This window comes from Trichoplusia ni, chromosome 25, assembly GCF_003590095.1.
Source record: "Trichoplusia ni isolate ovarian cell line Hi5 chromosome 25, tn1, whole genome shotgun sequence".
NCBI classification, from domain to species: domain Eukaryota; kingdom Metazoa; phylum Arthropoda; class Insecta; order Lepidoptera; family Noctuidae; genus Trichoplusia; species Trichoplusia ni.
Window position 1 is genome coordinate 4,810,716 of NC_039502.1, and position 14,335 is coordinate 4,825,050.

The 14,335-nt window shown below is 38.2% G+C and overlaps 1 protein-coding gene across 1 annotated transcript; it reads left to right on the top strand.

Annotated features, from left to right (window-relative positions):
* The first annotated feature begins 9,187 nt into the window (after positions 1-9,187).
* On the top strand, positions 9,188-11,463 carry LOC113505275. Its single transcript, XM_026887894.1, has 2 exons — positions 9,188-10,069; positions 11,276-11,463. Exons 1-2 carry the CDS (start codon positions 9,331-9,333, stop codon positions 11,461-11,463), a joined length of 927 nt encoding a protein of 308 aa, XP_026743695.1. The 5' UTR covers positions 9,188-9,330.
* Positions 11,464-14,335: the final 2,872 nt, after the last annotated feature.

Below are 14,335 nucleotides of genomic sequence, written 5' to 3' on the forward strand. Positions count from 1 at the left end.
AGTTCTTCAGAAGCTGTGTGGCGGATCTTAAGTTTCAACATTCACGAAAGATATCCACCTGTGACTCATCTGGATGTTCATCTTGAAGGCGGCCAACGTATATATTTCAACGCCGAAAATGTCACAGAACGGTTAGAGAACCCTAGACAAACAAGTTTATTAGCATTCTTTCGACTTTGCCAAACTGATGATTTTGCAAAATCTCTTTTGTATGAGGAAGTTCCATCGTATTATACCTACGATAAGCAACGGGGTGTCTTTAATCGAAGACGCCGTGGCAGGCCTGTAGATGGCGAGTCAGGTATTTTTAAAGAACATGTTCTTGGTAGAGTGTACACCGTTCATCCTAACAACGCTGAGTGTTTCTATTTGCGATTATTATTACATACCGTGCGAGGACCAACCTCATTTATAGATTTGAGAAAAGTAGACGATGTTGTTTATCCCACTTATCAAGCAGCTTGCCAAGCGCGTCATTTGCTTGAAAATGATCAGCATTGGGATGACGCTTTAGCAGAATCCTGTGTTAGTGATAATCCACGACGGTTACGCCATTTATTTGTAACATTACTCACATTTTGTAATTTGTCAGATGCTGTAACATTATGGGAAAAATATAAAGAAAAATTTTCAGAAGACTTTCTTAGAAATATACCTAACAATGATGAAGGCACAACTAATGATAATTTCCGTGATCTTGCCATAAATCAGTGCTTATTAGCTCTTCAGGATGACTTAACAGCAGTAGGCGGTAAATCACTCTGTGAATATGGTTTGCCAACACCAACCTCAGTCGGAGAGGTAACTAATAGGGAATATTCCGCAGAGATTGGTTACAATTTAACGGAACTGCTGACAACATTAGAAAACGGTGTCCCAATGATGACTGCAGAACAACGTTCAGTTTATGACCGCGTGTGCAATAGTGTTCAAAATAATTTGGGAACAATATGGTTTTTAGATGTACCTGGAGGAACTGGAAAAACCTTTTTGACTAAATTAATATTGGCTTATGTTCGAAATCAGCGTAAAATTGCTCTTGCCGTAGCTTCATCAGGGATAGCTGCAACATTGCTACCAGGAGGTAAAACTGCTCACAGTATGTTTAAAATACCAATTGATTTAGATCGCACGGAAAATCCAACCTGTAGTATTTCAAGAAATAGCGACAAAGCTAAGGTATTACGCGAGTGTAGTTTAATCATATGGGATGAATGTACGATGGCCCATCGAAAAGGAGTAGAAGCGGTAGACAGAACTTTAAGGGATATAAGACAAAATGATCGACCAATGGGCGGTATCACGGTTTTATTTTGTGGTGATTTCCGACAAACCTTACCGGTAATACCACGGGGAACCCGAGCTGATGAGGTTAGGGCTTGCCTGAAAAGCTCTTATTTATGGCGAGATATACAATCGGTGCATTTGACTATAAATATGCGAGTGAGAACTGGAGATAACCCGGATGATAGTCAATTTTCTGACACATTATTAAAGATTGGTGAAGGTACCTATCCACAACTACACCAAGGAAAACTTATACTGACGCCTGAATTATGTTGTATGGTGCAATCTCAACCACATCTTATATCGTCGGTTTACGGTGACGTAACAAATATATTAAATAGGGACAATTCTTGGCTATGCGAAAGATCTATTTTAACTCCTCGCAATGACCAGGCATCTGAGATCAATAACAAAATACTGTCGAATATACAGGGGGAAAGCAAAGTTTATAGATCAATAAATAGAATGGTCGATGAACAAGAAGCCACTAATTACCCGATAGAATTTTAAATTCTTTAAATATGCCCGGACTTCCCTCTCATGAAATTTGTTTAAAAATTGGGATACCGATTATTATGCTCCGAAATTTAAAACCACCACAACTTTGCAATGGAACTCGACTAAAAGTAACCCAGTTGCAACAAAATATAATCGAGGCTCAAATTTTAACAGGTTGCGGTGCAGGAGAAACCGTCTTTATTCCCAGAATACCCTTAATACCAAATAATTTTCCATTCCAATTTAAAAGGACGCAATTCCCAGTATCGGTGTGTTATGCAATGACAATTAACAAGGCTCAAGGGCAGACTTTTCGTGTTGCTGGAGTAGATCTCAGTGTCAGTTGTTTCTCACATGGTCAGTTGTATGTTGCTCTTTCCCTTGTTAGCAGTTCTAAAAGTCTTTATGTTCACGTGCCGGACGGGTCAACTTTCAATATAGTTTACCCGGAAGCTTTGCACTAAAGTATTTTCGTTTTATAGGTACCTTTACCTTACCTTTATAAGGCAGTGGTACTTATATTGCCACCAGAATTTGAACCTTAACACATTATTATAAAGTTTAAAAGCTATAAATATTTTTAAGTTCTGTGTCTTATAAAGGGTTAAGCCTTATGTGAACGTGATCTAAACAATATTACCAATATAAATAATAATAATAAATATTACCAATACATTAACTTAATACACAAGGAGTTACACGCTGACGGAGTCGCGGACACAGCTATCTATACTTTTCTGCCGGAAGTCACTATTCCACGCGGACGAAGTCGCGGGCACAAGCTAGTGTTAAATAAATAAATAACAAAAATATACACACAATAGATTATGGAGGCGCCTGAGAGCGCCAATTATTTTACTTGTAAGTATTAAACACTAGTTTTTATATCTCTTTTTGTATTAACTACATCTTAACGAAATGACATTTCTTAAGCGATATTGATATTTTTTCCGTATCTGAAGCTATCATCTGCAATGTCGAAAAATGCAAAAAGAATATTCCTACTGGTAAAAAACTACAAACTTTCCTAACTCAGAATGTTTGTAGTATAAGCGGAAATTTTAGTGGGTTTGAAGTTCTTTTACAGAACCTTGATATAACCTCCGATATCATAGTACTTACAGAATGTTGGTTATCAAAACAAATAGATAATATGCCATTGCTAGATGGTTATACTATGTATAAAACTGCGATAAATATCAATCAAAATGATGGACTGGTTATATATATTAAAAATACCCTAAAAGTAGCAGTAGAAGAACCCTTATTCCAGGTAATAGCCTCTTGATTAAAATTAACCTAAACATAGTAGCATTGGCTATATATAGGCCGCCATCTGAAAATGTTGATACTTTTTTAACTCGCTTAGTATAATCTTAGAACAACTTTCGTCTTATAGTAATATCATACTTTTAGGTGACATAAACATAAACATTGTTTTTTTGGAATTACTGCAATAACCTACTGAAAAAAATTAAAAACCCAATATGACAAAGTTAAAATACAAAAAGCCGGCAAGAACAGTAAGCTCATATGGAAAGTTGTTAAAAGTAATACTTTCAGATCTAAGAAATCAGACTCTGCTCTAGAACTTTTAGCAACCGATTTAACTCCAATACTAGCGGCAAATAAAGTGAACAATTATTTTGTCAATTTGGGTAAAGATTTAGCTGAAAATTATTCCCTAAATTCTTGTCCACAAGCTACACATATGTCACAAAATACCTTACATTCGTTTGTGTTATTAGATACAGACTTTAAAGAGGTTGTTAGTATTATAGAGGAATTAAAAGACTCTTGTGCCGTAGGTTGGGATAACATCCCAAATAGCGTACTAAAAAGATTCAAACACATAATTGCACCTCCACTAACATACACATTTAACTTATGTTTATCGAACGGTATATTCCCTAGTCTGCTTAAAAAGGCCTCAGTAACCCCAGTTTTTAAAGCCGGAGACAAAAATAATATTACCAATTATAGACCAATTGCAGTACTATCAGGAATGAAATCTTGAATTTCTAAGATTTTGGAGAAAATTATTAACGTTAGGCTTATTAAACATCTTGAGAGCAATAATTTGCTTTCGGATCGTCTCTCTGGTGACCTCTATCTTCGCGTGCACCCAATTTAGGTGTGACGTCAGGTCCTTCAATGCGTCCCGGGCGACGACAGCAAAAATATCGTCGATATCGCCACCAGTATCGCGGTTTCACGTGGGCAGACTCTAGTGCCTTTTCCTCGACCCACTCCATGAAGATGTTTGCCACAACGGGCGCCAGTGGTGAGCCCATAGCCACTCCGTCAATTTGGAGGTAAAAGTCCCCTCGTCACAGGTAATATCCACTTTTAAGACAATACGTGATACTCTCAATGTAGCCAGTAGGTAGTGTAGTTTCGCCTAATAGGGTTCTAATTATTGGTATGACCTCATCTACCGGTACGTTGGTAAACAGCGACGTAATGTCAAAACTAACCATTATATCTGTGTCCTGCAGCTGTATACCCTCTAGCAACTCAACAAAAGGACGGGAGTCTCTCATGTAGCTACTCGTTTTGCCCGTGTATGGTTGTAATAGTGTAGCCAGGTGACGCGATAGTTTATAGGTCGGTGCGTCTATCTGGCTAACTATAGGTCTTAGGGGCCAATTCGATTTGTGTATTTTTGGCAAACCATAAATTTTGGGTGGTTTCGGATTGAGTGGACGTAGTTGTGCTACCAGCTCCTTGACACCGATGATGTGGAGAAGTTTGTTTACCTTCGTCGTGACTCGGGATGTAGGGTTGTAACTAACTTTACAATAAACACTTGTGTCGCCCACCATTTGCGTTATCTTTTGTTCGTACGCTTCGGTGTCGACGACTACAGTGGCGTTACCTTTGTCGGCTGGTAGCACTAACAATGACTCATCATTGCGCAACTCCCGCAGGGCACTAACCTCCTTGAGGGTAATATTGCTCTTAGGCAGCATGAAGAACATGGACACCGACAAGTCGGCAGTGGTAGAACATGTGTGTAATGCGGGGACGGCACACTACATACGTTTCGACAAAGCCTCCGTACTAGCGAAGGAGAAATACTTCATGCCGCGAAAAGTACGGGAGGCTATAGAAATCACCCGTCACCCGAATTTCAATAGAGATCGTGGATGGACACTGCCACCAGCGTGGAAACCAGCACTGAATGCTGCGTTATGTCATACGAAGCCAAGCCTGGAGGGCGACGCGGTCAGCATAGTATGCACTGACTCAGCCAATACGGGAGCACGGACGATGCCAATGACGACAGCAGACCCCCCACCCGCGCCACCGGCGTCGCCGGCCCCACCGCCGCTCACGGCGCGGGCGCGACGCTACGCAGCGAGATGCGCGGCCGCTGACGTCAGTTCGACTCGCGATCCCGCCGCGTCTGCTCATGATTAAGGACTCTGGTTGGGTCCGAAACTAGTCGGGTACCCCCGATAAATACGCGTGAGAAAACCGTTACATCATTTAATAACTAATAAGTCGACTACTAACCTAAATATTTATGCACATAACTGTAATACGAGCTCGTCTGCGGACACTGCGACTGCGACACGGAAATTAAGGTGACTGTCAATAGTGACACCTGCGCATTGTCACTATTGACAGTCACCTTAATTTCCGTAAACATATTGATTCATTATGAACCAGAGTGCGTAAATTAATCTATGTCTTTAAACACTTACGCAGCATTGCAGACTTTAATCTAATTCGCCAGGTGTATATGGCTTTGTGCCAATCCATTCTTACCTACTGTATAGATTCATGGGGTGGTGCCTCTAAATCTATTATCTTGCCCCTAGAACGTGCTCAAAGAGCGATCCTAAAGGTCGCCAACTTTCGTCCTTTCAGGTTTCCTACCCACCAGTTATACAGCGAATGCAAAGTACTGAAAGTACGCCAGTTATTTATTCTACATATAGTACGACTCCAGCATACTGAAATTGGTTTCAGCCCGGTACCTTCCGGCAAGAGAAGAAAGGATTTAGTTTGCACTAACCCACAAACGGAACATGCTTTTACTAACAGATTTTATTTATTTCTAGGACCTTATTCATATGTATAACAAATTTAACAGGCTACTTGAGGTTTATAATGTAAGCTTAAATAGGTGTAATAGAATGGTAACAGAATACCTACAGTCCTCCCTCAACTACTTAGATACGGAAAAATTGCTAGAAATATTACAATAAACTTAGTAATTATAATAATAAGTAGTGGTAATGTAATTAAATGATTAGTCTTAGTCTATTATTATACAATTATGTGATAGAATTACAATTAAAATATCCATCAATCATTTTTCTGCTGTGATAACCCGAAACACAGGTTTAAAATAAACCTAGTTCGGGTGGTCCCTATATTATCTTTAGACCATCTTTCTCGTATATTATTATGTTTTGGTGTTTATTAGAGGGATTAACTCAACTCCTATGATTATTACTATTAAGATATTTTTACTGGTTTTACATCTGAGTCACATGTATTTGTACATGTCCGTAATGTGAACTATGTTTTTAATAAAAAAAAAATATTTTTTTAATACTAGCTTTTGCCCGCGACTGCGTTCGCATGTATGTAATAGCGACTTTCGGCAGAAAAGATAGCTGTGTCCGCGAAGCTGTTAGTGTGTAACTCCTTCTGTGATTAAGTTAATGTATTGGTAATATTGTTTAGATCACGTTTACAGGAGGCTTAAGTACTTATAGAACGCAAATACTTCAGCGCAAAGCTTCCGGGTAAACTATATTGGAAGTTGTTGCGTCCGGCACGTGAACATAAAGATTTCTAGAACTGCTAACCCGGGAAAGAGCAACGTATAACTGACCATGCGAGAAACAACTGACAACGAGATCTACTCCGGCAACACGAAAAGTCTGCCCTTGAGCTTTATTAATTGTCATTGCATAACACACCGATACCGTTAATTGCGTTCTTTTAAATTGGAACGGAAAATTATTTGGTATAATGGGTATTCTGGGGATAAAGACGGTTTCTCCTGCACCGCAACCTGTTAAAATTTGAACCTCGATTATATTTTGTTGCAACTGGGTTACTTTCAGTCGAGTTCCATTGCAAAGTTGTGGTGGTCTTAAATTTCGGAGTAGAATAATCGGAATGCCAATTGTTAAACAAATTTCATGAGAAGGAAATCCGGGCATATTTAAAGAATTTAAGAATTCTATCGGGTAATTAGTGGCTTCTCGTTCATCGACCATTCTATTTATTGATCTATAAACTTTGCTTTCCCCCTGTAGATTCGACAGTATTTTGTTATTAATCTCAAATGCCTGATCATTGCGAGGAGTTAAAATGGATCTCTCGCATAGCCAAGTACTGTCCCTATTTAATATATTTGTTACGTCACCGTAAACCGAAGATATCAGATGTGTTTGAGATTGCACTATATAACATAATTCAGGCGTCAAAATAAGTTTTCCTTGGTGTAGTTGTGGATAGGTACCTTCACCAATCTTTAATAATGTATCAGAAAATTGACTATCTGGATTATCTCCAGTTCTCACTCGCATGTTTATAGTTAAATGCACCGATTGTATATCACGCCACAAATAAGAGCTTTTCAGGCAAGCCCTTACCTCATCAGCTCGGGTTCCCCGTGGTATTACCGGTAAGGTTTGTCGGAAATCACTACAAAATTAAACCGTGATACCGCCCATTGGTCGATCATTTTGTCTTGTATCCCTTAAAGTTCTGTGTACCGCTTCTACTCCTTTTTGATGGGCCATCGTACACTCATCCCATATGATTAAATTGCCTTGACTCGCGTAATACATTAGCTTTGTCGCTATTTCTTGAAATACTACAGGTTGGACTTTCCGTGCGATCTAAATCAATTGGTATTTTAAACATAGTGTGAGCAGTTTTACCTCCTGGTAGCAATGTTGCAGCTATCCCTAATGAAGCCACGGCAAGAGCAATTTTACCCTGGTTTCGAACGGAAGCTAATATTAATTTAGTAACCATATTGTCCCCAAATTATTTTGAACACTCTCGCACAAGCGATCATAGACTGAACGTTGTTCTGTAGTCATCATTGGGACACCGCTTTCTAATGTCGTCAGCAGTTCGATTGGGTTGTAACCAATCTCTGCGGAATATTCCCTTTTAGTAACGTCTCCGACTGAGGTTGGTGTTGGCAATTTTGGCAAACCATATTCACATAGTAATTTACCGCCTACTGCTGTTAAGTCATCCTGAAGAGCCAATAAACACTGATTTATGGCAAGATCACGGACATTATCATTAGTTGTGCCTTCATCATTGTGAGATATATTCCTAAGAAAGTCTTCTGCAAATTTTTCTTTATATTTTTCCCATAATTGTATAGCATCTGACAAACCGTCGTGGATTATCACTAATACAGGATTTTTCTAAAGCGTCATCCCAATGCTGATCATTTGCAAGCAAATGACGCGCTTGGCAAGCTGCATGATAAGTTGGATAAACAACATTGTCTATTTTTCTCAAATCTATAAATGAAGTTGGTCCTCGCACTGTGTGTAATAATAATCGCAAATAGAAACACTCAGCGTTGTTAGGATGAACGGTATACACTCTACCAAGTACATGTTCTTTGAAAATACCTGACTCGCCACCTACAGGCCTGCCACGGCGTCTCCGATTAAAGACACCTCGTTGCTTATTGTAGGTATAAGGGTCGTTTTCAAAATTAATGTACTGCAATTTGTGTCCATCAAATTTATAGGTTAATAAAATAAAATACAGCTCGAAATTTAACCAGATGAACCACCATTTAAATTAATTGACATTAAAAGAGAAAAATAATATATATATGTCGGCGTAGCTCTCTTTTGGGTGTCAGGATAGCCGACATCGGGATAGGGTATTCAATAAAACACACATTCACGCCTCATTATCTCATTATCTTTTAATCCTAACCCTATCTGGACATATTCCCAACAACGCCCGCCCGTCACCGCTTGCTAAGCGCGCTGGAGAGAACAAACGGCGCAACAAACTCCCCAGCCTGGCGCTGTCCAATCATTACACATTATTTAGTTACTTTACACAATCTATATTCACAATATTAACAACACAATCATCAATTACGCCTCAACAATTACTAACTTTAATATTACGCAATAATCACTTAGTAACACGACCATCTTCAAACTTATAATATACTATTCTAAATTCAAATATACCCGCGCTTCTATTTTACAACCAGCCAGTATTGGCGCGAACAGTAACTATATAGGTTTTATGAATGAGGTTGCGAACTATTTTTCACCAATGAGGTTTTAATTATGATTTAGTTATTTATTCTCATGCTCATCTCCGACATATATGATAACAATATACTGAGTGGGTAGCCACAGCTATAAGACGTGTCCTAGAGTGCTCCTCAAAATAATAGTTAGAATCAAATTATTAATAAATAATTTAAATTTAAATTATATGAAATAAAACAACAGACAAGTGGCCCGCACCCCCTCTTGCTATTTTTACTAAGAATATTAATAAAACAGTGAAATAAATATGGACGGCAAGTTTATGAACAGTCTTGAAGATTTAGAGCAGCTATTCAATTCACGCATGGCTGAATATGAAGAGAAGCTGACCAAGGCTTCAACAGGATCTGGCTCCATGGCTGTCAATGTATCTTCAATCAGCAGTGAGTTTAGTAATTTTAAGATGTTCGTCTGGCAGGCTTTATCAAAATTAAAAACTCAGATTGAGTTGCTTGGCGTCGGTTTTGACAGACACGAAACCTTCATGCGAAGAAAAGTGTTACTACTTCATGGTGTTCCTGAAAAACCAGATGAGAAATTACATGAAGTAGTCACTGACATCTTAAACTACAAATTACGGTTAAGTGACTTGCAAGAACCGCACAATACCTTAAATGTTTGTCACCGGCTAGGGTCTTCCAGGCAGAAAACTCGCCCAATCCTGGTGCGGTTCTTTAAAGTGGAACACCGTCAGCTCATGTGGGATGCCAAGAAGCTACTTAAGGGTACCGGCATCACGATCTCAGAATTCTTGACCCAGCCTCGGCATCAAGCTTTCCTTGCTGCTAGGAAGCACTTCAGCATGAAGAATTGTTGGACCAAAGAAGGTAGAATAGTCATTCTTTGTCCTGACAAAACCAGAAGAAAAATTGAGACGATGGGTGAGCTCAACGAGTTGGTGGTGCGTTTCCCCACCGGCATCGTCGAGACCGCAGTCACCGATCCTGAATCACCTAGAGATGTCCAGGAAGTCTCCAAAGCACAACGTAAGACTCGTCGTCGGAATTGTTAGCTGCGCGCACTTCGGTTTCAACGCTGAGTTTTTGCTTCATGTGTCGGTACTTCGATATAAATTTGAAGACTTTGTTCTCGGTTACGACATCATAGGCATTTAATCTGTTTATTTGTAGGTACTTTTAAATCGTTAAACCACATCGCAATTTTCTTTTCTTACTATTGGTCGTGGCTGGTAACGAATGAGTAACTTTAAATAATTTAAATCGCACTTTCAAAAATTCAAACTGTTGTCCTTGAATGAGTGACAGCTCTGACAGCGGTCATCTGTCATTGTATTATGCGTTTTGCTAGTGTTACCAGTTTGGCTTCTTGCCTTTTTATATTTAGATTTATAGACTAATTTTGTTTTTATTTTATTTTTTTATATCCTGTTTTTTAATATGTATTCCTTTTTCTCTTCATCACCAGCGAGAAGGGGATGTCGTTGGTGGCTACTTGTCAATTTTGTGTGTATTTTTTCGTTTTTTTTTTCGATATTTTATTTTCGTATATTAGTATTTTAATATTGTATTATTATTTGTATATATAAATATATATATATATATATATATTAGTGTAACGTTGTACCTTGCTAGCTCTAAGAATAGGTTAGAAATTATAAAACTACAAATAATTACAATAGAATCATTATAAAACTTAACTCTAAAATTATTAAAACGCCTTAATTAAACTAAAAGAAACACAATTTTATCAGTTATAAATTTAAACTACATATTGATATAATTAACTGTCATAAATATACTACGGAACCCAATATTAATTGTTTACGCAAAGGTCCGCGCATCTATTGCGCCTGCGCATCGCTAAACAAGTTAAAAACCGGTCGCGCCGCTCGCCACTCTTCGGCTCCGCTCGGGCACATTCGTTAAATGCAAACGGCAGACGACTTAAGTGCATCAGACGTGACGGCCGTGTCACACGCTCTCAGACACCGTAACATCGTGCCTAATTAATACGTGGTTGTTCTAAAAAACAAATCCGAATCGTAAATCCCGCTGGGGTAAGTTTCCATGCATTGCTTGATAGTGTTTCTATTGTAAGGTGTTCTCCTTTGCTTAACATTCTAGCTAGAATCAGCTGTTCCTTTTTTCTTTTGTTGCTGGGACACTGTGACCTTTGGACCCGGCTACGTGGTCCGAGCTCTGTTAACGCTTGCCTTGTGTCTGCGCTTCCAGGATTTTATGTTCCACCTTGGACCCTCGCTTCGCAACCTATTACTACCTTGCGGCGAGTGGAAGCCCGACCGGATCCTGTCTGGACTACCGGAAGCGTACCTGGGAAGGAGCAAGGCCGCCGCCAGAGCTACCCTCGGTTCTGGCCAGTGTTCCCAGTTTACTTCTACGACCTCCTGATCTGGGTGTGATTGGGGCAACGGAAGTTGGCCGAAATAAAGACAAATTTCCTTCAAAAAAAACATTTGCTTTATTTGGACCTACCTACCTACCTACCTGCCGGCAAGCCTACTACCAGGCAAGAGCCGCAGTGGCGCCCAAAACGTGGTTTCTGTTGCCTAATCACATCTAAGTTCTAGACCTTTGTCAGCTGCTAGATATTCTTCTACCTACAACGTTATTGTGAACGAGACGGTGACTCAGCGAACTGGTTCGTACTTTCACATTATCATACTGTACTCTTTTTCTTTTCTAATTTATTTCTGTGTCTGTGTTTTCTTCTGTCTTTCTGTTTTATGTTCATTGTTAACTGTTGCGTATTGTATACGTTACTTTTGAAGCACATAACAGTTATTATTTTAAAGAAGAAATCTACCTACATTTTTTCATATTATTTTGAGTACAACTGAATTGAACTAAATTTAATATTAACTGCAAATTGGAAACTATTATTGTAAATTATTGTAAAGCTACTTTATTAACTATTTCTAAATAGTTAATTACTATTAATTGTGGCTATACGTAACAGTTCGCACTATTTTTTCCTTCCTTCCTTTTTTTTCTGTTCTATAATTTTAATTTTCAGCCACCCACTGATTTTCATTTCTCATCTCATTTCATTTATTTTGGGTTTATTCATTTTTTCATCACCACATCGTAGTTAATTTTACTTGTAAAGAACACCATTTCATCGCCATCTAGTAGTTGTATTCTATCTCTGTTTTCATTTTTTTAATTTTCGCACTTTAAGCGTCATGGAAACCTACCCTATTAAATTCTTTTTGCTGAACAAAAACGAATTAGTGTACGAGGTGCTTATTAGAGGCGAGGAACCTGCGTCAACGGTACTTGAACTGCGTAAACAAATTAATAAACTTACGCCTATTATTCCTACTTCTGACATTTGTGAATCGGGCATAGAACCGGACGTTGATATTTCGGGTGCTAGCACATCTCTAAGCGAGCTATTATCACGCGTTAAGAACCTTGAAGATAAGTTCGATAATAATCTCTTCGAACGTACTAGAGCTTTATGCAATCACCTATATCACCGTATAAAACGTCTAGATGTTTCGGATGCTAAATATGCAGACAAAATAAAATCACTTATAAAACATATTACTACACTTTCGTCAAAATTAGACACAATTAATAAATCTGCTAATCCTACTAGCTGTGAGCCTGTAGTAGATGTTCATCAAATTCCACCTAGTGATAATCCACCACACGTGTCGATACATTGTGACCGTTCGCATATTTATGATCTTCAAAAACTTAAATATAATGGCAAATCTTGCGTTCACGCCTTTATACAAAGGGTGAAGGAGTACAGCACGGCTAGGAACATACCTTCTTCGAAGCTGTTAGCTTACGCCACGGAAATATTTACGGATGACGCGTTACATTGGTACCGTAGTATTAGAACCTCTGTGTCTACGTGGGATGAACTAGTGGCAGTACTGGTTGAAGATTTCAGTCAGTTCGACTATGACTACCGACTTCTGTCTGAGATTCGGCAGCGCACTCAAGGTGATTCTGAGACCATCACAATTTATTTCGCTAAAATGATAGAATTATTCTCCAGGCTTAGTAAAGAAATATCGGAACAAGAAAAACTAGAGATCCTTCTACATAACATTCGACCTTGTTATGCCAGTGTGCTGGCGTCTAACTCATCATCAATAAATTCTATTGACAGCTTAAAAACAATCTGCAAGAACTTCGAAAAAAATACAGTCTATAACTTCGCAATTTAAAGAACATCCTAGAGTTACAGGTGAAACTTTGGCTCCAGATCTTGCCTTCTCAAAATTTAATGAATCTAATTCAAATAAACCTAAATTCTACAATCAACATAGATACAATAAATACATACAACAATCCTGATAATAATTCACTTTACACTAAAACTAATTTTAAAAATCAACATGGTAATAATAATTTCTATCATTTTAATAAAAAACCAAACACTGGTATATCTGCTATATCACAGCCTAGTTCAAACACAAAAACTGTTTTCTGTCCACGTTGTCGTAACTCTGATCATCCCCTGAGTCAATGTAATGCTAACAGGTACCCTATTTGTTTTAAATGTGGAACTAAAAACGTAAAATACCCTGATTGCCATAAGTGTCATACAAAATCTAATTCAAAAAACTAACTACGGAAGATTGTCGTAATATAAAAAATAAAACTAAAAATTCTAAAAACTTTGATGTTAACGATTGGCAAAATTGGCTATCAACTATTAAAACTTTCTTTTCAAGCTATTTTGTTACAACAATCTTCGATAAAAAACCTATAGATGATATTCGACCCTACGCAACTGTCCAGATTGGTAATATTACTTTGTGTGGATTACTAGACTCTGGCTCAGCTGCAACTATTCTAGGTAACAATTGCCTTGAATATCTAAAACCTATCGGCCTAGCTATTCATAAAGACCTAAAAACCTTCACTGCTGCAGGAGGCGAAAATTTACCTACTATCGGTTATGTTAATTTACCCCTAACATTCGAAATTCAATTTCATATTTTAAAAGCCTATGTTATACCTACTATAAAAACCAATCTCATACTCGGTGTTGATTTTTGGACAAAATTTAATCTCTTTCCAAAATTTTACAATTCTATTTCATTACATAGTTTGTCTAATTGCCCTACTAACGTAAACACGGTCTCTGAAGCAAATGTTGTGTTACATTCCTACCATGAACTAACAGATAATCAACGTGTTACCGCTGATAATGTAATCGATCAGTTTAAGGATATTTCTACTGAAAAGTGTGGTTTAGGTAGAACTAATCTAGTCATGCATCAGATTGATACTGGAGATTCTTTACCT

What these genes read in the sequence shown, in the direction of transcription:
- LOC113505275 (XM_026887894.1), top strand. Translation starts at nt 9,331, where the DNA reads ATGGACGGCAAGTTTATGAACAGTCTTGAAGATTTAGAGCAGCTATTC. An exon ending in GGAAGTCTCCAAAGCACAAC is followed by an intron (nt 10,070 to 11,275) that starts GTAAGACTCGTC and finishes CTGCGCTTCCAG; the next exon opens with GATTTTATGTTCCACCTTGG.